At 37.9% G+C, this 25,557-nt stretch overlaps 1 protein-coding gene across 1 annotated transcript in view; it reads left to right on the top strand.

The window, feature by feature from the left end:
* AK5 (adenylate kinase 5) overlaps positions 1-25,557 on the top strand; it is a 100,352-nt gene that overhangs the window by 64,936 nt on the left and 9,859 nt on the right. Inside the window, 6 exon segments of the mRNA XM_030032289.2 lie at positions 8,117-8,159; positions 9,263-9,307; positions 18,086-18,249; positions 19,276-19,359; positions 19,361-19,393; positions 23,401-23,589. Of these exon segments, the coding sequence (XP_029888149.1) occupies positions 8,117-8,159; positions 9,263-9,307; positions 18,086-18,249; positions 19,276-19,359; positions 19,361-19,393; positions 23,401-23,589 (558 nt within the window).

The raw sequence follows: 25,557 nt of genomic DNA, 5'->3' as shown, positions 1-25,557 counted from the left end.
AAAAAAAATCAGTTCTAGAAACAAAGTGCTACAGTTTGCCTGTTACAAAGTGCTCCCTTAATAAGCTCAAACCAAGCGTATTTTGGTGCTTGTATATCATTTTGTAAGTGTGAAGAGTTATTTTTCTCTTCAAAATCACCGTTGTACACTGTAGTAAAGGCATGTGAAAGAAAGCCTACTGCTCTTTTTTCCTCCATGCAAACCATGGCAAAATGGGCAAGAAAAATTGCTGTAGACTCAATCTGCACTTTTTCTTTGGAATGCCAGAAACAGTTGTTTGCTCCTCCTTTCACAGATGTTATTTGGAGTTACTTTCTGGTGGTACTATATTAGGCGGGGCTGAACTGCTAAGGATAGTTGAAGTCTTTGCATCTCCATTTCTTTTCTGATTTTGAACCAAAAGTTACTGCCTGCAGCTCTGGTGGGCAGTACAGGGCATGACGACTCTGTTACAAGGATGGTGAGCTCGTGTGAGTTACTGGAGATTTAAACAACAGTGACAGCATCATTCTTCAAGATGTGCTGCATTTATGCTCCACTGAATACTTTTGCAGTAACTTAGGAAGCTCTCCTCTGTGGCTTGTGGAAGGTGTCTGTAGAAAAAAGCATTACAATTTACAGTATCTCGCCCTCATTTTTCTAGGCAATAGCACTAGGAGAGTATACCTCCTTTCCTCACACCAGATTGCCCCTCCGCTGGCAAACTGAGGCCTTATCCTTTCATGCACAAAATATAACTTTACATCTAAGTTTGAGTTCTGCATTTTACATGTCTACCTTTAGAGCCCAGAGAACCTGCATAGTTCTTGGGGAATATCAGGCATCCCACACAGTTGACGCAAATAGGATCCACATCAGAACATTTCATATTGTACCTAAAGCTGATAAAGAAATGCAAAGGTGTATTTTAAATCCCCTCCTTCCCACTTCCTAGATTTAGACACCTTACTCAGTGCTGTGGATGGGTTCTGTTCACATAGCCCAGCATCCCTAAAGACAGCTATCAAAGCCTGCCCTTAAAAATGTTTGTAGCAACAATTCCTGTATTTTAAAGCTGAAGAAGAAACAGCTTTTTATAAAACATATTAATATTTCTTAATCACTGTCAAAGTACATAGTATACATTTTTATATTTACATATTAAACTGCAGTGATTTCAAGGATTTCTGTTTTACTATATGGGATACAAAACTGCTCTTTAAATAACTTGTATTGAAGCAGAAGAGTGGCTTCTCTGGGTATATTGGAAACACTTAAAAAAAAACTCTATGTATTTTCAGGAAGCCATATGTTTCCTATTTGGTGTCTTTTTTACTCCTTATGTATCCCATGATTGTGCAGTCAACTGTAGTCAATTTGGGCTTAAATACCAGTCATAAGGAGTGAGAAGTGGCCTAGTTTTAGAATTCCTTCACAGTAGTATCTCAGATCAGTGGACTTTTTCTTCCCATAGTTAAATTCCTTCTTAACAGAGAAGTTCTTTATGAATACTGTAGAAGTTCCTTATTGAAAGTTATAAAACTACCTAATAAAACATAAATAGGTGTTTTAGTAAACCTAGAATATGCTTGGTCAAATGTTAAGCAGAGAAGGTCTTTGAGAGGTAAAATTTGAACACAGCTGTCAACTTTTATCTTAATAGCAGCAAATCATAGGATCTGAGGCCACACACTGGTCTTAATTTTACAACACCCTATTGTCCTTCTCTGTGCCAAGATCTTTTTTATTCTTGGAAATTGAATTGAGACTGGCCTGCAGAAAACCCTTTTTCATCTACAGTTAAAAAAAAAAACAACAAAAAAACCCAAAAAAACCCCAACCAAAAAACCTACAAACAAAAAAACCCCAGAAAAAACCAAACACTGAATTCCAGCTCTCAGGAGGCAATGTAACGGTTCAGGGCAGAGACACTCTCATATAGTGCCAATGGTGTATGATTTGAGGGATCCATTCATTAGGATTGTTGTTAGCAGTCTAAGAAAAGGAGCTAAGCAGCACCAAGTTTGCAGTTCAAATGCACTGGAAGGTCCCCTGCTGCACTTCTCTGCTGCAGTTGCTTGGTGTAACAAAAAGCCTGGGAGAATTTATACCAAGCAGCATAAATACTCCACATAGAATCATTTAAGAAGTGATGGCAATTTACAGAAAGAAGAATGCTAAAGGAAAAATAGTGATAACTTCTGTGAAGAATTTTGTAGGCACTGGGAACTTTCTATAAATATACTGTAAAGTAACTGAATACCATATGTGACAGAAGTATTTTAAAATGAGCGATAGATAATAACTATGCACAGATAATATGGGTGTCGAGTGTCTCAAGCGTCTTCAAAACACAAAGATATTTAAAAATCAAGCCCTAGTTTTTCTTCAAGTTAGATATAATGCTGTCCCCTCTAGTTCAGCCTTTTAAACCTAATATAAAAATTGCAAATGAAGTGTTTCGTTTATCAGAACACTGTTATGCTGCTCTGGTCATGCAAAATGCTACTACCCTGCTGGAAGGAGTGTTCTTACTGCATACCTTGGTTGGTAAGTTTGCCCTTAAAAGTTAATTTCTTGGAAATTTTTTCCTGTTTTCCAGTGTCTGGAAATCAATATGAAACTAAATAAATTTTGCTTTCATTTTCATGCTGAATAATCACATGTATTTTTTGTCATTAAAAAAACCTACAGAAGTTAACAAAAATCCAACCCCCCCACATTATAGCAAACATGTAATTTTTTTCCCTCTAAACTACTGATAGGTATCCTTCTTTATGCTATCAAAGAATGAGAATGAAAAATCTGAAAAAGTCTTGCATATCTTTAAAAGCCAGATAACTCAATCTTGGTTTACAAGTGTTAAAAACAAGTTAATCTCTACCTCTGTATAGGTATAAATTTGTTTATTTTCAGAACTGATGATCAGGTTTATTTTAAGAGAGTAATGGCATAGAGATTCTTTTCTTTGCTATAAACCCAAAAGGAAAAGAGAATCATAGCAATCTAATAATCTTTCAGCATTTTGTAGATGCTATTGCAAACACTGATTTTTTTTTTTTGCACTTTCTTGTTTTATGCACTCCAAACAAACAAAAATCACCTCAAGTAACATTAGCACTGTTCTCTCATCTTAATTACTATTAGTCCCTTTTGATACAAATAACTCCACTCTGCTGAGCAGTATGAGCTGTATAAGAAGGTATGCCTTTCAGGGAAAAAAAAGCCTTGCAGTCTGAATGCGTTCATACTGTATCTTATTTACACATATTCATTAGTTCTGGACCAGAGGACATCAGAGCACAGTCACTCCTGCTTTCCAGAGGCATACTTTAACACTCAGCTTGCAGAAAGCAGCTCAGCCTCAAAGTGATTTGAATCATAAATCAAATTTAATGGCAAGCAAGTGGATGGCTCATAAAATCCATTCCCAGGGACTGTTGCCCATACATGAAACCTGCAGCTAACCCAGCATATCTCATAAAAAACAAACATTCACTCTTACAGGAAGAAAACAGGAATTTAGAAGACAAATTCCACAGCTGAGCTCTGACTAGCCCCAATTTCTTCCAGTGCTTAACTTTGCCTAGCTAAAGCTTGCTCAAGGTCTTTACATTTTGCAGTGTATGTAAGGGCACCACGCAGTGATCACTACATTTTTAGAAATAGAGTCTACATACATCTAATCTGAAAGACCATCCACTGTGATTAGGTATATGCCTATTAAATCCACTTCCAAACACATGTCAAACTCTAAAACCACACAGATTGTGACAGACTGGACTGTGCTGAAACAGACAAATTGTGTACCCAGACAGTGCTCAACAGACATCTCATACTGCTTTCTGATTCCCTAAACTATTCTTAATCAGTGAGAGAGTTTATTTGAGAGCTAAAGTTGATTTTAAGGGTACTAGATGTAGAAGCATCATCTGCAAACATTTGAGATTTCATTTAATATTACTTTATTAAGGACTAAGAATTCAAAGTAAATATACTACAGGTGAAAGCGGAAATCTAAGTCCTAAACCTAGTTCTGCTTCCATATGTAACTGTGTTTACATTGACAAGTCACCTGATATCTCTGCTAAAATGGAAATAACGTCCTTGCCTCTATTCCCAAAGGAAATACAGGGACGATTTATGGAGGACTGTAGTGTTCTTTGAAGAAATAAAATGCTACAGGAGTACAAGTGAGCAGCAAAGGGAGAAACATAAAACTACAGCGTGCTGAGAAATTGATGGTTATATACCTACATTCCCATCAAAGGGATGCTGATGGGATCACCATGATAAAACTACATAGTCAGTTCTTGCCTGTACTTTCTACTGAATACATTATGTCATTCTGTATTAAAGTTCTTTGTCTATGCAGCTTTATTTTTTTTTCCTGCTTACACATTAAGCTCAATTCTCAACAAATATTTTTAGGCAGAGAAACATGGAGAAACATGTAGTTTTTATTTGTTTAAATAATTTGTACCTGACATGTTCCTTTGAATATTTACATTCTCAAATTCAATCTTGAAAATTGAGCATAATTTTAGGCAACAATCACATTGTATTTTAAATTCAGTCTCACTCCACTGCCTCTTTTCTCCTTAATCCATGATTATTTATCCTCTTCAGTAAATTTCGAGGAGGAACTTGTTCTGTTAGAAATCTGAATAAAATGTATCAGGCACTTTTCACCACTATTTTCAAGAAGCATTCAAGCAACAAAAAGGTGATGAGAGAACTTTTTTTCTTTTCCATGGTATGGGGAAAAAAAAAAAAAAAAGGACTGGAACAGAGGTTATTAATGGGTAACAGAAAAACTCATTTCATCAGGTAACAAACATTCACAACACTTGTCGCTAAATCCTAACGCAGAAAATGTCCCATCATTAGATGAAAAAAATTAAATATATTTTATTGCTTTCTTTAAAGTGATATGACTTAAGAGTCCTAATTCATTAGTAAAAAAACTCAAAGATCTGGAGAATTCTGTATCATTTCCTTATAATTTGCTGTGACTTACTGTCAGGGTTTTTTTTATTATGGAAATTACTTCACAACCTAGCAATGACAGGCAGTAACTTAAACTCATTAACCTATGAAGTACCTACTACTAGTCAGATATTTACTAATAATGAGTTAAATGACAAGAAGTCAGAATACAGTCAGAAGCCTGCATTTTCCAGCTCTAAAGGCAAGTGTCAGATAAGAGATTCCTTACAGGTAGCAAACTTCTCTATTTAGCAATCATTTTAATGTACTGTTGATATTATTTAAGTAGTTACACGGCCAGCTATGCCCCACTAATTGATATGTTTCCAGGTAATATTTGTAGATATAACCTGTCTCTAAAGGCATCTGAAATTATAGACTACCCACCTTTCTTCAGAGCTTATTCCATATAAGATTATAATCTTCCTCACCTTGCTTTCAACTAAATGGAAACAGCTATACTGAGAATACAGAAACTGTTCTGCTGCTAAATCACTGTATTCCTGATGGCAATGTAGTATAAAATACTATTAGCAATCTAGTAATTGGGGGGACTTTTCCTTAATGCGATCACTTGGTAAATCCAACAGTTATTTTCCAGAGCACTTTGGTAACCAGGCAGAACAGTGCTTTCAGGCCCATATAGGTTAACCTATTTGCAGTTGAGAGACCTGCTTGCTAGAAAGACACAATCAGAAACAGGTGTTGTCAAATGTAAATATGAGGGGACTAGCATTAACCAGGATGTCAGTCTCTGCCACTCTCTACAAGGGACTGCAAACCAAACAGCACATCTAGCTCCTCACCCAGATCCACAGAAAAACTGGTTCTACTTTTGAGGAGACTGGGAGGAAAGGGGTGAAAAGAAATGGTTCTAAGTCACATTTAAGTATAGAATAGTGAAACTGTGTAGGAACACCTTGTCATGAAAGCCAAATTAATTGTAGCCCAACTGTTCTAATTTGTTCCTCCTGACTTTTCTTACAGCTCCCCTAGAGACCAGGCTTTCAGGACCTCTTTCCACCCCAGCTGGGTGCTGTTCGATTCTGTCTGAAAAAATGTTTTTCTGGAATAACTTATTCTCTGAAATGTGGGGAACCTTATTTTGTCATGGAAGTTCAGCAGGGCTGGTGGTCCCACTCACATCAAGCTGTGTACTGAGTTTCTTACAGAATTATGAAACAGATGCCCTTTGAAAAAAAAAAAGTGTAGAGAAAAAAACCCAATTCTTTTGAAAACAATATTTCTGCACCTGAAAAGTGAGCAGTTACAGATAGAAACAGAATTCATTATTTTGATATTCTGGGTTCTGATCAATGTCACTGTCACACTTCCTGTTTACCTGCTTTTGAGTTGTAATTAGAATTCACTTTAATGGCTTTTCATAGCACTTGTTCCTTATGTGAACATGGCTTTTTTGGTTAGTTAACCTGTTGTTCTATTAAAGCAGATATGGTTGGTCAAATAAAAGCAGTTGATAGCTTATTTAGCTTCAGTTCTGCCTCTAGTTTTTACATATTTCAGCTCTAAAAAGTTAGAGCTGTAACTGACCTTTATTATCACCTGCTGCTCTTAGAAGCCCCCCAGGGTTACGGAGGCAGTTTCATTCTGCAGTTATAGGGGGGAACAAAGCTCTAGCTGAAAGAAGTAATGCCTCTTTCATTTGACTGTAAACTAGAGACTGTAATCTTGATTTTTAAAGAAACTACTCTAAACTTTGTGCCTAAAATGATTTTGATCCATAAACCTTCAAAGGCATGATAAGAAGCTGAATCTAAACCCAGATCTTTTGTACGCAATACATCCTTTGCAGGGTCAAATATTTTATTGTATTATTACAAAGAAAGAGCATGTAGGGTTAATACTGTTGCTTGAATGGTAGGAAAGAGATTAATCTCTTATTTGAAAATGTTTTTTTTTCTTCCCCCTGAAATACTCTCCTGCAAACTTGCAGTGGATCCAGTTGCTTGTTTTAATTTTGCCCCCCTTCCCGCCTTTTTTTTTTTTTAAGATGGCATTTCTCTTGCTGCAGTGTAATAGGCTGAGAATTACTGTGAATCAAAAAATGAAAGTGTTCTATGTATCGCGTGTAATGGTACTTCAGCCTAATGAAGAGTACTTCTGTTTCACTGATAATGGGAACACAAGGAGAAACCTGCAAGAGCCTTGCAAATTACAGCGGCCAGCAGTTTACCCATTCTATTCACCATGCTGTTCATTTCACTTCATCTGTTCATGCAGCTATACAAATTTCTAACAGTGGCTATTTTTGACAGCACACTGAAGCAAAACTGTAAGAAACTACGGCTTGGTAACCCTATCCTATTTTGAAAGGACTAGCATAACGTATTCGTGTTGATATTACACACTGATGATGTAATACGAGCATGTTACTGTCAATGCTATTATTGATATTTTATAGACTAGATTAAAGCACTGATGGTGTGAGTATATTGACACTACAGAACCTTGCCTATGTCCAGCATATATATAATTCTAATTTATAAGAACAACAAAGAATTCCCACTCTGACATTCTTGCTGGCCAGTATTTGTAATACCTTGTTGGTTGTACTACACAGTACATGACAAAATAATTCTAAGTGGCCAAGTATCAGGAAAAAAAAACATGCCACATTCTCCATTTCTCTGGTATAATCCCTCTTTGTAGTTCAGCAGCCTTTGTAACAACTTGGAGCTTGTGTTGCATTCCGAAGGTAAACACAATCAAGTTGGTTTAGACCAAAGACTAATTTCACCTTTATATTGTAGCTCACTTCTAGAACTTACTCCAATATTGCCTTTCCACTTCTATCAGCTTATCATACCATATTTACTTCGGAAGTAATTCAGCATGCACATTGGTTGCTTATATATTGTGCTGGAACTGTGCAGTTGGACACTAAAAAAGCTGTTCCTTACAAAAACAGTATGGGTCAGTTAATCATCTCAAGTTTTCTTGGGTTCTCCATGCTCGTGTTCTACCAACTGAAACAGTACTAACAGCATTTCTGTGACATTGTTAACCATATCTCAACTTAGATTAAAACTGAGATGTTAGAATACGGAGAAGATAAAGATATACAGATAAGAAGAAATGCAAAGTATGCAGAATATCCATTTCAATTTGTCAATTGCTTAATTAACAGGAGGAGGATCAGTCAAGTTTTTCTGGTTATGAGACCATAGGAGGTGAGTTTCTTTTTCAGTGTCATTTGCCATTTAATTTTGAAACTTTTGATTTCCCCTTGTATTTAAATAGTTACTTAGAAGATAAAGTGAATTCAGATTATGTATATTGTGAAAGTTATGTTTCAAAGGATTTTATCATTTGAATTCTCTTTGAATGCAAATTAAAGCTTGTAAAAGATATTTCTACACTCTTTAGGCCAGTGGATCCCAAATTATGAGAAAATATTACTGTTAATCAGCATCAGCTCTCATAAATATTTTCAGAAATTGGCAGTTATGAAATCTTGCTGGAAAGTATGAGCTGCTAAGAATCCAAGAGGAATGAAGGGATTAGCCAAAGCCTTTTATGGCTAATGATATTACGTAATGAGATGTACATGCCACATAATAAAAAACAAAATTGTATGTGGTAAATTAATGTGACTTGTAAGTGATTGAGTCAAAGACATAATAGAACTCCAGCAGGCTCAGATGGGGCAAGATCGTCTTCTGTGCTGGTATAATCAGGCTAATGACTGGGACTCAGACTAGAAGGAACTGCTTTTTTAAAAATACAATTTTGGTAAAAGGCAAAGCTGTAGTACATACAGTAGTTTGGTGCTAAAAGGACAGTAATACCTGGATTTCAGTTAAGATTATTATTTGGCTGAATTTGAGGCTCAGGGGTATTTAAGACTACATCTCAGATATAGCATACCGAACATAAAATCTGAATGGGTTGTGGACAAAATTCTATAGCAATTATAATGTAATACCATATTCAGAGAAAAATGCAATGGCTCAGGAGGCACATTATTACATCAAGATGCATCCGCTTCTCCCCCCCCCCCCCCCCCCCGCCTCTTTTAAAGAACTTATGTGTATGTGCAAGGTCTAATTTTCAGGTAAAATATTTTTATTATACCTGCAGCAAGAACTACAAAACTGGGAGATAAATAGGCTTGTAGATAATAGCTCCTTTTGGAATGCAGAGCATTATAGCAGAATGTAAATCTAGTGAAATCAGATCACCTTGCGTGAGTGTTACACAATTCAGTGTGGAAAGTAGTTAAGATTAAAATTAGTAGCTCTTGCCAACTAAAGAATTTTTATTTTTATTTCAGACTTTTCAGAAGATCTGAGGAAATCAGACAAAATTTTTGTTGTCGGTAAGTAGGATTCCTAATTTAACTGCTACATTTGAAAATCCCCATGTTAGTAAGTTTTGATTATAAGTATATGATTTCTTTTAAAGTTTAGCAGAACAGTTTGGTTAAGAGTATTTACACTACAATGGTGGTTTAGTCTTTTGAAAGGGAGTTAGGATTTAATAGTGTTATTAACCTGTGTCTGACCATGCTAACAGCAGTTGTGTAAAGCTCAGAGCAGAAGGTATGTTTAAGCGTGAACATACTCAAAATAACCTTAGTTCTTGTGCAGTTACAGTATTGTGTGATCTCCCACAGCAAAGCTGCCTCACCAGCATTAGTTAAAGTGTTACTAGATTGAATTTATAACTCAGAACTTCAAGGTTTAGGTGAAAAAAATCAGGTCTCTTCACCTCTTCATTTGTGAAACAACTTTTGTAAATACAGGTTTCAATTCTGCATGTGCTCAACATGCTGTTAAAAAGTCAGTGGGCTAGTCACGATGCACGATGCTTAGCATGCACTGAGGCTTTGGAGGTTCAAGGTTTACTTTATATTTGCTTTCTGGAAGTCCACAGAGGAAAAGCACCATGTTAATGCCCATTGTTATATAAATGTGACCAATGTAATTAGCATAAACTTTGAACAGCCTTTTAAAACATATTATAATCAGAAGATTTACAAGTTTCAGCTTAAAGCTTGGTACTAATTACTTGGAAAGAATAATTGCTTTTATATCAAGCAGAGTTTTTCAGAACTGCTTTACAATACAGAGCAGGAACAACACATTTCTAAGGACCTAAGGATAGATATCCAAACATGGGTAATTTTACATGAAACTCAGTCACTTTGTGCATTCTTTTTCCTAAGGAAAAAGAAAGTGACTTCTGAAATTAGTTATAAATAATGGAAGTTTCATTCAGAATTCAGGAGGCATCAAAAAACATTCCAATACCAGCAGGTTGAGGGAGGTGTTCCTTCCTTCCTATTCAGCACTGGCCATCTTCCTGCTGTTCACTACAGTGACAAATTTTCATTCTGCCCCAAATATCTTACTGCAAAATTATGTTTGGGTTTGTATAAACACGGATTTTAAAAAAAAAAGTGAAGATGCTCAAAAAATTTTGCCTCTGAAATTGTCCATGGTAAGGCATATTTTTCATTTACCTCTGGACTGCTTTTTCTTTTTCAAAGAGTGGTTTTTAGTTTTCATTTATAATTTTTTATAGGCCATCTACTAGCCGTCTTCCAGCTTAAAACTGAAAAAACTGAAAACACAACTTTTCCCTGCTCTTAAATCCATCTCGGGCTTTCTAGTAAATGCTTTCCAGGAACAGAGGAAAATTCTGCTTTATCAAAAGTCAAAGTTTTCTTTGTTGAAAATGTTACAATGAAAAGTTTGACTAAGTTCAAACATGGGTTACTTTTCAACAAATTATGGAGAAGGATTTATACTTTTTCCCAAATACCCCCATCCCCACCTCTATCCTCCCACCCCTGAAAAAGCTTCTTGAAGTCTGATGCGAAGAGCGAGGGTATATTTTTTCTGGATTTTTTTTTTTTTTATTTTATTTTTTTTGTGTGTGTGTGACCAACATGAAATCTTCATGGTTGCTCATTTGGCTGCAAAACCACAATTTTATTCCATCCAAATGGTATTTCCCAGGGACAGATTTCTTGCTGGTGCTAGGTTGGAGTGGCCACAAGCTCTTTTTCCTTATGGCCTTTTCAGGCAAGTAAATCTGCCTGAATCACTTGCTGACCTACTGTCCCGATCCAATGTCGGGGAAGGTTTTTGATATGATCCCAAGAGCAAGATTAAGACACAAACGAGGTCAAATGCCGTATAGTCAAAAGAGTTTTTATTATCAAAAGTATCAAAAGTGGAAAATGGTGGCGATAGGATAGAATGGAAGAAAAGGTAGAAATTAAGCAAGCAGTCGGGATAGAGTTGCAAGGATAGTCACCACCATGGATCCAGCGGCGTCCCGTTGGTCCTCAGGCAAGCAGTCGGTGGTGGGAGTTGCAAGGATGGTCACCACCACGGATCCAGCGGCGTCCCGTCGGTCCTCAATCTTCAATTCTTTGGTGAGGAAGAAAAGCCTCTCACAGCTTGTCTCTAGGGGTTTTTATAGGGCATATTTCGATGATGTCATGTGCTGCAGGTTTCATTTATCACACGACCTTCGCGTGATCGACACCAGAAACCAGTATCTTATCAGCTCCAGCCCAGTTTCCTCCCCTGGATGCCTCAATGGCCTGGTAATTGTCCTTATGGACAGAGGAGTGCCCTGCTTAAACCAGCCATCTTGGAGACAAAGGGCTCAACATGAGCAGTTCACAGTTCCTTGATGACAGCCCAGTCCCTCACACCTAACAATCGTTGAGGCAAATGGTTCAAGATAACAATTCAGTCTCTTACACCTACATGCACTCCAGGTTTAACATTATACACACTAGCCAAATGCATACCATTTGCCTAGGCAGTGAAGTTGTCTTCCATGTCAGTCAAGAGCTGAAGTCTGATCACTGTGAGTTGTACAAGGATGAAAGAAAACTTTGAAGAAGCCTCACAGGAGCAGAACAAAACTGGGAGGGAGGGGATGGGGGGAGAAAAGAGGAAAAAGAAAGCACCACATATTCTCAGTGGCTAAGTACTCCATTGCAGTGGACAGCACTAGAAATGTTCAGTCCATGATACCTTGACTAGAAAGAAAGCAGGGAAGATGGGTTGGAACATGCTGCTGTAGATACTTGAATGGGAAAAACTCTCGGTCTCAGGTGTCATTAGAAATGTTTACTCATTACATAGATGTACTCATGAGGAAATAATAAGATACTTATGAAGGTGTTTTAAAACTAGAGTTCTAAAGACATGCATTTGAAGTAGTTTACAAACTAATTGAAATAAATACACCATCTGCCATAGCTGACGAGATACTGTTTATAAGACAAAAGGGAAAAAGCAGACAATTCCCTCCCCCACTAATTTCCCTTGAAAAACTGTCCAAAAAGGGAAAGAAAAAAAAAATCTAATTAGCAAAGATTTACATTAGAGCTAATATAGGAATTAATTGTAATAACAGTCAATTCAGATTAATTAAGCAACAACATCAACGTTTTATCCAGACAGCAAAGCAGAGACATAGAACCAGCAAATCAAAAATATGGGAGATAATAGCAGGGTAATAAAAAAGGCAAAAACCAAGTTAAATTTGGCCTGTAAAATTCAAGAGAAAAATAAAAAATGAACAGGTGCAAAGATAAATTTGGGGGATGCTCTAATACTCAAAACTTACGTAATTACTGCCAGTCACTAAAAAAAAACCCCACCAAAACCAAACCCACAAACAAACAACCCCCCCAACCAAAAAAACTTTTTTCATCAGAGCAACATGAAAAGTAAAATCTTAACCGCAATGAATAATGTAGGATTTTATCATTCTTAACTAATGTGATAATCTATATCACATCCAGAAAATTGTCATAGACAACAAAGTTACTGGGAGCATTAATCCTCCTTATCCTCTACAGGAGTTTAATAAAACATAGCCACATTTGGCTTTGATTGAGACTGAAACCAAAGCAGTAAGTAAGTTTTCAGGAATCTTTCTGCACGTTGGATCAGAGACAAACTCCCCGCTTGCTCTTAAATGTGGTGTTTAAAACTTAGTCGGTGTAACCAATTTCCTCTGCAGAATCCTTGTCATATTCTTCCTGGTGAACCAAAGCTGACAATGGTTTAAGCTGAATGTAAGTAAGACCAGCTTTTCAGCAGACACTCTGAAGATACTATCATGACCTACACTTAGAGGTAAAACATTGTCAGCTGCAGACACTAGCTTGTTGTGCACACAAAACCAACCAACCAAACAAAAATATCAGAAAATCCAAAATTCTTTATTTGTCCAAGGCATGTCAGACCTTCAACAACCTTTGAATTTCGCCCTGCTTTGAGCAGAGGGTTTTTCCAGATTACCTAAATTATGCTACAGTACTTTTATCGCAGCTCCTTCTACAATCAGATAGGCATAGGATGAGCAGTGCTGATAATTTAAACCCCAGTCAGTCCAAGCACTAACTGTACAAGCTGATGAAGGCTGGTTTCTCTGACTTTCTGTGAAATGAAATCCATGTTTTCTTTAAGAGGGATGAAAACTCGGTGATGTCCCAGGTCATCACATCACTCTGCCAACATGTGCTCCAGGTTGTTTTCTGATTAAAATAATCTTTCATAAAAATAAAAAAAAATGGTGAGGTTTTGGTTGTTGCTGGTTTTAAATAACAGCATCGTTCCTATATGGTTTCACTCAGACTAAAATCACACGTGAACAACAGATGACATGCTATTGAGAAGCCTTCACATGCCATATTCTGAAGCTAAGGCTTATTTTTATTTGTATAAATAATCCAAGTAGCATTGATAGAATTGCCAAACTGATCAAGTCCTCCAAAATGATAGCTTGACTGGGGTTATTTTGATTTCACTTCTGAGGCTCTATTGTGCAGCTAGGTTTCCCCTGCAAGCACTTTTCCACAATACAAGGATGATACTTATTATGAAAATAAGGTCTAGAAATTGAAACATTTTAAAATGAATGGTGGGACACTCTTGTAAATCCTGCTGCTGGCATTTTATGTAAATGTTCATGGTATTTTGGTATACGATAAACTCATAAGATTTGGCAAGCTTAAAATAGAGACATCCCAGTCTGTCTGTATGACACTTCTGCTTTATTAATATTTCTGGCAGCAAAGCTGGTTCATGAACTGCTCATATTGCTTGTTCCTGTCCCTGCTTACTCGCAGCAGCAGTCCCAGCTCCCTCTACCATCATTAATTCCTCTGTTTGTGATGTTGTGCTCTAGGCCAGACCAGTACATTTGAATCACATGCCTAGGCTTGCAGTCTTTCATAGTCTTGGGGGGGACTGGGGCATGAGGGAGAGCAGGTATAAGAGACTTGATTTCTTAAACAGACATCTTCTGCTGATCTAAAGTGTAATACAAAAGCATGCTAACATCGAGGAACTGCTGGTAGTTGTACGTTCTCCTACAGGTCACAGCACACTCATAATTCCTCTGGCCATTTTCTAGGCTTTAACTCTTTATCTTCATGTCATATATGAAAATTGGAAGACAACATGATTAATCTGAATAGCAAGTTACTGTGACTCAGTCTGTCACTTAACACAATTGGTTTTTTTTTTTCCAAAATATACATAGGCAGAGTAAAAGATAACAGCATACAGAAAAAACAAAAGCGGGGACATATTTTCCTCCTCCTAACAATTGAGCCATTGGGAAAACTTCACTACCTTTTTCAATGCCTCAAGTTTTTTCTGTTTTAAAAACAGCATAACAAGTTGCAGTGAAGCCTTCTTAACTGAAAATATCTTTGTGATAGCTTTTGTTATATTTTATATTCAGCTGTTGTTCCTTATAAACTTTCTTCAAGTAAATTATTAGATTTTTCTCTCTCTTTTTTTTTTTAAATGCACAGATTTAATAAAGAGACCCTCTAAAAGAACAAAATACAATTTTTGCAACACTACAAATTGATAGTAAGCCTCATGACTGCAGGGTTAATTTGCTGTTAAAGCTACTTACGTAGCAGTCCTATCCTGAGCAGGAAGGAAGTATCTAATTAATAAGGAAATGCACTTTCGCATTCTTTCCCACCTAAATAGCTCTTTTTCAGTCGCATTAAGTACTGGCCTTCAGAGAGACACAAGACATTAACTAATACTTTAACTTCAGGCATGTAAATTAATAGTGGCGTAAACGCTGAGTTCAGCCCTCAATGCTGAATTTCCTGGGGGCATTCAGTCTCTTCTCAGATCAGGCCAAGCAAGAGCTGCCATCTCATTCGCTGATAAAAAAGCACAAGACTTTGCAAAGTGGGTCATATACATTTGTCAAGCAGTAGGATGCTTTGCTGCTCATCAAATGATACTAAATTAATAGCAGTGGCCATAAAAATTACCATTTCCAGCACATAACTGTTATTTAATTATGTCTTTTCCTCTTTAAAGAGCACAGCATTTTAATCTCAGCTTTGTTGGAACTCTTCTATAAAAAAATAAACATGTTTTGGAGGCACAGTAATTCTCATTATGGTGTATGTCCTGCATATTGTGTCATTCTGACAGTGTTCTCTTAAAATACTAACAGGTAAAGGTATTAGAGAAACACATCAACTTTTCTGAATATTTACCCGCTAAACAACCAAAAATTGTCCTTGTATTTTTATTTCTAAAAAGAGATCTGGTTTATTTAGTATATGAAGGGACATTATGAAATTTCTGGTTCGGCTCTATATTCAGAAGAGAAACAGTTATATAAGAAACAGAATAAAATAATCTTTATAGCTGTTTTTTTAATACTGTGTATGTACACCAAATAAATAGGATGAAATCACTGCACTGCCAAGTATATTCAAGGCCAGGAGACAGAATGTGTAAACCAGCACATGCACACACGAACTTACTAATCTAAAAAGCCAAACCAAACCAGAAATAAAATTATTTGCCACTACAGATATTTAACAGTCTCGTTACAGATAATTTGCCTATAATTTCTCTGCATCTATTTCTCTGTAGCCACTCTTGTTTATTCCTTGTTTTCTTTCAATCAGTGCTTTTACAAAAGAATAATGTTCTTCTTATTAAGGCAACAGAAAAACAACATGCAATCCACATTAGCAAGAAAATGAGACTGTGACAAAGATATTTCTAGCTAAAATCATAGCACAAGTGTGATTCTCACACCATGGGCTGATAATTGTCTTTGTGAAGCTGAAGTAAAAGACTCCAGGTTACAGTAGACAAAACCGTTCCTTTAATGCTACTGCCTTATGACCCAATTTTTACTCTCAGCTACAGTACTGCAACTTTTTTGAAAATGATATGCTTGGAGCAATTATTTCTTAAACTGAATGCAAAAGTTAGAAGGAAGTTGAAGTCAGGAGGAGATGGTGCCAAATCCACTCTATTGTGAACACGTTATTCCTATATTTTCTCATGGAGAGATAAACAAGAAGGAAAATCATGTATTTTCTAGCATCTTAAATCCACATAATAGAGCTGTGTAGTCATATTTGCAAGTCCCAACAGTTGATAAATACACAAGTCACATGCTTAAAAAACTTCATTGAAAAGAGTTTGGATTTTTTTTTTTTTTTAACCTTAGCATTGCCTCTTTTGATTTTTGAGCACTGCCTCCCTACAACGGTATAATTACCTCCTACTGCAGTAGATCTTCTGAACAGATCCATCAGAGATTGTAAAAATGCTGCTACACACCTTGAAATTTCTTCCCAAATCCTGATACTGTCACAATGGAAATTTGCTTTCCTGGCCTCCCCCAGCACCAACATGGCCCCTCAGCCCTCCCCACCCTGTTCGGCCCTCATGGGGTGCTCACCTCAGCTCTGCCAGCAGCTCTGGAGGACACAGCCACAGCAGTGCGATCCCTGAGAAGTAGCTTCCAGCAATTTCCATGGACCGCCCGTCTCTCCAGCTGGGTTGGGGCAGCAGCTGCCACTCAGTGAGCAGCTGAAAAGGCATTTGGCGTTTCACAGGGTCGGCCTTCACGGTGGGGAAGGAAAAGCAGCCACCTGCACAGAGGAGGTGGGACAGGGCAATGCCGGCACCTGCAGAGCAAGGAGGCGTGCAGAGCCTGTGAGACAGCCCCAGAAAAGGGCCCTTGCCAGAGAGATATCCAAGCGAGACAGAGTTTGGGGACTCTCGAGGTGGCGGCAGTTCTCCTACTGAAGGAAGCAGGGAGGCTCGAGGCGCCATTTCTGACAGGAGGACACCTGCAGCATTTGCCTGAGTCACTGCCCTCCCACGCCCACCCTCTCTGTCTCCCCACAGGCCCCGGTGAGCCGGAGGGCTGGCCACAGGTGCCTTCCCTTCAGCCTGTGGAAAAATCAGTTGAGCAGCTTCACCTGAGCGCCCTGTCGGCTGAGACTGCCCTCCACCCCTCCAGTTGTTCCCCTCTGGGCCTGGTTCAGAGCTGGTTTTCCAGCTGAGTACAGTTGCGGGCGTAGGAGAGCGGGTGGTGACAAGGTCTCCGTGTGCCCCCTCTGTTGCTGAGCAATTGACTCTTACGCTTCCCTGCAGCACGCGTGAAGAGCAAGCCAGTACCACAGCTGCAGGGAGCGGCGTGACCAAGCCTTTGTTAGCATTTCGCAGCTGGCTCTCAGTTATGGGCAGACATACCAGCACGTGAGAGCTTTCCAGCTCAAAGGGAAGGGGCGCAAGCACAATGAAATGGTGCTCTTACATTTACTGCAGTGCAAAAGGGTTTAGTTGCTGTAGACCTACGTGCATCCCACATAACAGAGGCAAGTTTCACCATCTCTTTGCCTATACCTTTCCATTCCATAAATGAGGGCAAAATATTTCACTGGCAAGGATGCAGTGAAAGTTAGTTTGCTAATATTTGTTGCAGCTCTCAAGCTGAACATAGATACTCAGTCAAATACCCTTCCACGCTGGCTGTTTCATGTTTTTCCTTTACATAGTAATGGTGTTTTAGGAACAGGTTCTCTTCTGCAAGAGATTTCACGCTGTTGTGACTCCTTTGACTTCGGTACACGTTTTTGAGTCAGCAGTGTAGCGTATCAGAAGGGAAGTATATGACTTGTTCTGCTGTATAGAGTGTCTTTGCAAAAAAAAAAAATATTGCAAAATAGGCAGTCTCATCAATTTCCTCCCATTTTCTTGGTTGCTGTAGTTTGAGAAAAGGCAGATATATATTCTTTTCTAATTCTAGATATTTTTCCCTCACAAAGGTGGGCCTGGCTCTGGCAAAGGTAGCCAATGCAAACAGTTAGCCAAGAAATATGGATTTACTTACCTGTCTGCTGGTGACCTTCTACAAAATGAGTTATCATCATTATCAGAGAGAAGTAGATTGATCAAAGACATCATGGAATGTGGTGAACCTGTGCCTGGCGTAAGCAACAGTTTTATTTGGGGTCCTAAGGGTTAAACAAAGGCAGTGGTAGGTAGATTGTCTAAAAGGGTGGAAATAAGAGAGTAGAGCTGATGATTCCCATTTAAGTAAAATTAATCTGCAACTTGAGGGAGAAGTTTCCTCGTTGCCAGATCTGTGGAACTTCTTTTCCCTTTCTATGCCAGTATTTCTTTACATTTCAGGCTCATATAGGCAACAAATAAGTCATGAAATACAGTGAGACAGATGCTGCGCTATGAAATGCAAAATGTAAGAATAAGTACAGGAAACAGAAACTTTATGTCCATTTTATAGCTTCACATTTCAGATTCAGAGCTAGTCCTCCTGGCAGCTATTCTAATTTACAATACCTGCAGCAGTTCCCTGCAGAGCTGGCTGACATCCCAGAGTAGCTGGACTGCAGTTCAGTGGAGACTGTGAAGACAGAGTGTGTTATTCTCAGCTGGACTTGACTTTTACGTGGCAGGTCTGCAGTCCCAGCTCTTGGTGGGTCTTCAGCAAGTGCAGCTAGATCATAGGATGTGTTTGTTAATGAAAGATACCAGGAAGTGCTGCTCAGGGGGAACTAAAAGCTGTGCTGAGGCTTGCTTTTAATTGCTTTGCTCTTCAGTGTGTTTGGTCAGATGGGTTCTTTTATCACTTTCCATGTAATATATCAGTGACATCGCAAAATGCAATCAGCTTGGAAAATGCTGCAGCAGTACTCCAAAGTTTCACGGGTATTAACATTAATTTTGAAACTATGAAATATTCCCAGCTATCTAGAGAACACTTTGGGAACTCTTGGATGGGTTGGAACACTAGATTTGTGTAGCATAGCTGATCCTGAGCGAAGAAAAAGTAGGGTGCCCTGCTACCTGCAGGACAAGAAAAACACCTGCATTCACAGGACCTGCTTTTAGCAAAACAAGGCAGTTCTCAAGGGCGTAGGACTAAAGTCAGTGTAACGAACAGAAGTATCAATCTTTCTTATTATTTAACCAACTCCTTTTCTTTCCAATGCAGGGTATTGTTCTAGAGCTACTGAAGGAAGCCATGGTTTCCAAGTTAGGGGACACAAAGGGATTCCTGATCAATGGGTATCCCCGGGGAGCTGAAAGAAGCAGAAGAGTTTGAGAGCAAGGTGACCATATAATTGTAATGCTGTTAGAACTCCTATTAAGTACTTCTGATGCTGCTTGGGTCCCCATCTTTAGCTGATTGCAACAGGGACATGTAAAGAGCCAATCCAACAGCGTTGTGCTGCTGATCACTGAAACTTTGGTACCCCATCAATATAGCAACTCCAGCTTTTGCCCTCACCTACACAGACTCTGTAACACCAGGAGAAGTAAAGGCTGATTTTACCCAAATTTAATATAAACCAGGAACAATTCACATTTAGTGGAAAGCACCATTTTTAGAATCAGTTTTCTAATTCTAGTGGATGGCTGCTATACTTCTTACTAAAATCTCATCAAGCATTATTTGATGTAGGTTCATAAAAGCCTGTATCTTCACAGTTAATATCTCTTACCATTGAGCCAACTCTGCTAAAGCTTGCTGCCACTTTGAAACAGCAAAACACAGATTTAATTTTTGTGATGAGTAACAGGTGGCATAGCCATAAAAAGAGTGTTTTGCAAGTGACTGTTGGCAGTTCAGAGAGTTATCGATTTCCTCAGTATGTGCTAAGACCTACTGAGAAGTCTCAGCTGTACATTCCTCAATCTGCAGAAAATACTCTCTATAAGCCTTATGAATGAATTTGCCAGGGTTTAGGAGAAAAGAAGTGGTGAACTAGGGGAAACAGTTTATGTTCTAAAATATTACACTCCACAAATGTCCTATGCAAGTTTGAAAGGTAATAAAACTTCAATGAATCATCTGTTTTCTCCCTGAACCTTCAGCTTCTTTATTTAGTTGATTACCAAAAGAGCCTAGCAAGATTTAGGCATCAGAAGCTGAACAAAATAATGGGTGATAGGATTTGCTATAGAAGCCATTCACGGAAATGTTGATCTATTAGTACCTTTACTAAAATGCCACAGACTATTAAAAAGACATTGGAGATTTCTTTCATTTTGTGTAGAAGGAGGAACTATTTCAGCAGCACTGCTTTTCTGGCAGGCTTATGTGTCATGTCCTGTGAACACTGGTGTATGCTATAAAGTAGAACTTAGAGATTGGAGTGTCCTGGACCGAGGCATTGCCAGGCAAACAAGTCTTGATGCATCCAGTGCAAAAGCAGAGACCCTTTCAGTTCCCATGGACACTGTAGCAGCAAAAGATCCTGTAGCCTGAGCTGCCTTTCACATTTGGAGTAAAATACAAGGACCCCACGTGATAATTTTGAATGTGCTAAGTCATCCCTGTTGTATCCATATATATCCACTTGAGTTTTCACAGGGTGAACTTGGCTGGCTGTAAGCTGCTCAGTAAGTCTGTGAAGTTTTTCTAAATGAGTCATTATTGAGATAATGCTTTGCAGTTCTTTCTAAAGGGCGATGAGAACTTCTTCCTACATTATAATTGAATGAAAAGAGGTAGACATCAGGCTTTATTAATTAATGGCAGCAAAGTGCAAATGAATAATGCTATGTATATACGTGATGTGTAAAAAGCATTATAATTTTTAACAAACAGCTGTTTTCATTAGAAGACATTGGGAATAGTACTTATACTTAAAAGCTTGACAGCCCTAAATAGAATTAGCTATGTAGAAACAGCTTATTCTCCAGCCAGTTTTGCCCAATTCCTTTCTATGATATAATTGTACTTTCACCTAGCCATAATCCTAGAGAAGCACATGTCTCTGATCCCTCCTTGGTCTTTCTGCTAGGTGAGAAGTAGAAAACAATATTAAAATTCCACATCACCAGGTGGAAGATACTCAGTAAGACAGAGTAAAGACCCAATACATTAGACTTGTTTGGCTTCCTGCAGATGTCCCCACAGCATGCATTATTTAAGCTAAATTATGTCAGGAAAAAAGTAATTAAAAAAAACCCCCAGTAGTAAAAATTGCTGTTATATCTGATGGGGCATTACTTTTACTTTTTGCAATTTTTAACTCAGAAGAATGACATTTCTGTAATGTTTTGAATTCCAGAGAATAGCAACATTGAAACTTGTAAGAGAACCATATAGATTTTTCAAAAGCAAATCAGACCCGGTCTATCAAAAAAGATGCTATTATCTGATCCTACCAGTCAGTAGACTCCTTCTTATCCTTATTGTAAGGTGATGATATGACTATAACTGATGAAAGCCATGATTCCTCATTTATTCTATTATAATTTAGAACAGACCATGGAATTCCTCATGTGGAGCTGTGAGGAAATAACTTCTCACCATCTTAGTCCAATTATACAAAAAAGACTTTTGTTTAAATCATTGATTAAGCCCACATCTTTTTTAACTTCTCAAACAGTGCAAGCCTCTTGAACTGTTAAAACTGCCTTGTTGGCTTTTTTAATCCCCAAACCCAATACTGCTGCTGCTAATAGCATTCATGTTTTCTGAGCCGTGTGGAAAAAATGGATGGATAAGAGCCTGTCATTGAACTGTCTGACATAATCCCTTGGCTTCAGCTGTCTGTTAGAAAGTCATCAAGGTAGTAGAAAGGTCAACATAATCCAGACATCCTCAGTCAAATGCAGAGGGCCTAACATGAAATATTTACCTTTAGAATATTTCTTCCTTTAAGGGCTGTCAACAAAGGTAGCAATGGCAATTTCCATATATCAGTCATTTAGACTTTCTTTGCTGTAGCCATGGTAAAAGCATAAATTTCTAATGGTCATGAATTTCTAATGGTCACTAGTGTGAAGAACAGTCCTCTTTTGTCAAGACTTCTCACTCTTTCCTAAAAGGTGTTCTCCAAATCCCCGCTAGAAAGGGAAGGAATGAGAAAAAGCCTGAGAGCATCTCTGAAGGATTTAATACATAACTGCATGGAAAAATTATCACATTACTTTTCTCTGATCCTGTAACACCTTTATTTTACTTGATAGAGTGGAGTTTATCCCTTTAGACTCAGCCCAATAGTTGCTGCTCAGACAAAACCTTGTGTCAGAGAGAGCTGTGCCTGAGCAGGGTGCATGACAGAGTATATTGCAAGGTTTATGCTAAATGACACGCATATTTTTCAGCATCTCGGGGAAAGAACGATGGGGATTTGTGTTTAGAACTTTTGGCTCTCTCCTAAAATATTATAAAGAACATTTTGCTCTTTCTTGCCAGTTCTTTTTCACCCATAAATTACTGCAATATCTATGATCAAATGTAGATAGAGGCAATTATTTACTACCTTTGCCAAGGCCTGGAAATAAAAATAAATAAATCTGTATTTATTTTCTTTATAGAAAAGGGCAGATTCTCCCTTATGACTAGTTTGGCACTAGCCAAAAAGCACTAAATGGTGGGCTTCTCACAAAATTTGGAAATTACTCACCAATTTGAAAATGTAAAGAAATATATCACATCGTTCCTTGATGCCATGGGTAGTAATGATGTAGAGTTACACAGTGAATATTGACATAAAATAGTGTGTGACATAAAGCAATTCACAGGATGTATTCCTGTGAATATGTCCAGTAACAAGCATTTGATGGTGTCCCTGAGCCTGTCTGTTGCTACTCATTTCTGTTTCAAGTGGGCACACTTTAATTTGGACATTTCCTTCTATTGCCTCTTGAAATTCTAAGCTATAGTTTACCACTTCCTGAATGAAAATATACTTTTCACAGATTGAGCAAAGCAAATGCTAGAAAAACAACTGTGTCAAGAACGCCATAGGTCCAGTGCTGCTTGCATCAAGCTTTTATCAAACAGTTACAAATAATGAAAAAACTGATGATCTTCAGTCCAAGTAGCCAGAATTTTTCAGATTATCTCTCTTTTTTCTCTGTATGTGTAGAGCGCAGTCAAGCACAGCCTTGCTCCTGAATACTGGGATCTCTAAGTGCTGCTATAATAAGAGGTGGTTTTTTTTAATAAGCATAATTTCTGCATAGACAAATATGAAAGTCATTTGCTAATAAATTCCTTGATGACTCTTCTGGTAGCATTTCTTTTCAAAATCATCCAAACAAAATCAGTTCTACCAGCCCAGTGGTTTGAATACTTATTGTTTTTCTTTGCCTCTAGTTTGGGGAGCCAAAACTTGTTTTCTGCCTAGACTGCTCTGCAGAAACCATGAACAGTCGCCTTCTGATGAGAAATCAGAGCAGTCAGCACTCTGATAACACCGAAGCCATCAAGGAAGCAATCGAAAGCTATTTCCAAGCATCAAAACCTGTGATTGCATACTATGAAAGGAAGACACAGTTATGCAAGGTAAATTGCTTGACTCTTTTAATTAAATATTGCTTTTTACTTCCATTATATGAGCAATATTCAGAAAATACTGACACGACAGCATTTATGAACTGTATTAATTTCTGCACTTCCCGGTTTGTTCTCATCTTACGCTTCCCTGGTTTGTTTGCAACTTCTACAAACCTCTGAGTTCCACAGTACAGTTTGAAAGAATAAAAACACAGATTTATCCCGAGTCTGAGAACATATCCTGAATCACTACCTCATCTGTATAGAATCTCTTATTAAACATTAATGCTTGAAAGCTTTTCTTTAAGTATTAGGATTTATTTCTCTATAAGGGCTTTCAGAACTAGGATGAAAGATTATGTTAATCCAAAGCCCTTTAGTTAAATTTACAAAACTGACAGCGTATATCCTGAAATAAAACAGACCTGCACACAAGAAAGATCTTTCTGCTGGCATAAATGACATAGTTGTATTAATTTCAATGAATTACCTCAGTTTACATGTGCTCAGGATGTGATATTTAAAGCATTCTTTTTATTCTCTAATCAATACTTTACAGAGAAGCAAGAAAAATTCCATCAGTGCAATTAAGTGATGTATATGCTGGCACAGCACATCTGTAAACTCATTTACATGGGATGTTTATATTTCTTTTTATATATTTCTCTGCTCTGTTATGGCAAACTGTCCTTCATGTTCAGCTACAGAAAGACCTAGTCCTACTGATCCTCCTTGTCCTAAAAGGGATAGAATCCAATAATAGCTTCTGGAAATATTATGGGAGCTTTTTTCTAGAGGCTGTACCAAACATGCAAATCACATATCCCAAACCTTTCTCCTCTGCAGAGTTCCCAAAAGAGAAACACGCAGTTAATTTATGCACCCATATCCCAACCTAAGAACAGAGTAAATGACATAGTCCTGAGAAAAATGATACTCAAAGGGAGAGTCCTGATTTGTGTCCTTTGCTAACCCCACAATAAGTGCACAGAAGGCAATCTCCAGAGTGACAGAAAAAAAATCCCCAATTACTTTTCTTTTTTAAGCTTAAGAACGATTATCTGGTTTTATTTGTATTTTCTTTGACGAGCTACCATTGCAAGGATGCATCTAATTAGGAATTCAGTACAATATGCAGTACACCAACACAGTGCAATGCAAAGGAAAATGGAGCTCTCTGTATCTCAGATTTTATTCCAGTGAGCTGTGCCTACCACAGTGTTTCCCTTTTTGAAGCATCAGGGGAGTGACAGCCTCTAAGAGAATGAAACTACACTAAATACTTTCACACAGATTTTGCATTCATGGTCTGCCTTATTTCACTTGATGTAGACTCTCCTTGCCCTTCCTTAATACTTCCGCTGCAAGTTTCTTCTCCGACTCCTATGCAATCCGTGCAATGGCAAAACATGCAGTCTTTTCTTGAAAGCTTATAGCTCATTGGTTCCTTATGGGACTTGCCTGGTCCCTTATGTGCTTTGTACACTTTTATCATTAGTTTTTGGGGGAGTTGACGTTGTGTGTTTGCATGTTAGAAAATATTCGTGCATTGCTTGAACAGTGCTTACACTGGTTTTCTTACAATGTCTGTACATGGTACTTGCTTCTGATCAATGTAGGTATTCAATGTACTTCCATCTTCTGGGTGGACCTATTGGGTCTGAAAGCTCTGTAAAATCAGCTTTATAAACATCATCATGTAAAATGTCTTTTTAAGGTTGAAAAATGTGTTCTATTTTTATTGAACACAGGTACTCTGTATTGAAATATCTACCTCATCCCCTTTTAACTAAACTGATGAAATACACATCTGCTATCAAAGATGTGATTCCATTATGGATTTAAGTAAAGTAGGGAGATTAGCCCCAACCCTTATGATGTTCAGTTATTTATCAGCATTTAGTGAACACTGCCGAAATACTCAGCAGAGGTAGGCTTTTAAAATTAATCCTCCCAAGGCTATCCTTGTCACCCTCA

Source organism: Aquila chrysaetos, chromosome 12 (assembly GCF_900496995.4).
Source record: "Aquila chrysaetos chrysaetos chromosome 12, bAquChr1.4, whole genome shotgun sequence".
In the NCBI taxonomy this organism is placed as follows: domain Eukaryota; kingdom Metazoa; phylum Chordata; class Aves; order Accipitriformes; family Accipitridae; genus Aquila; species Aquila chrysaetos.
This window is presented reverse-complemented; position numbering and strand designations above follow the sequence as displayed.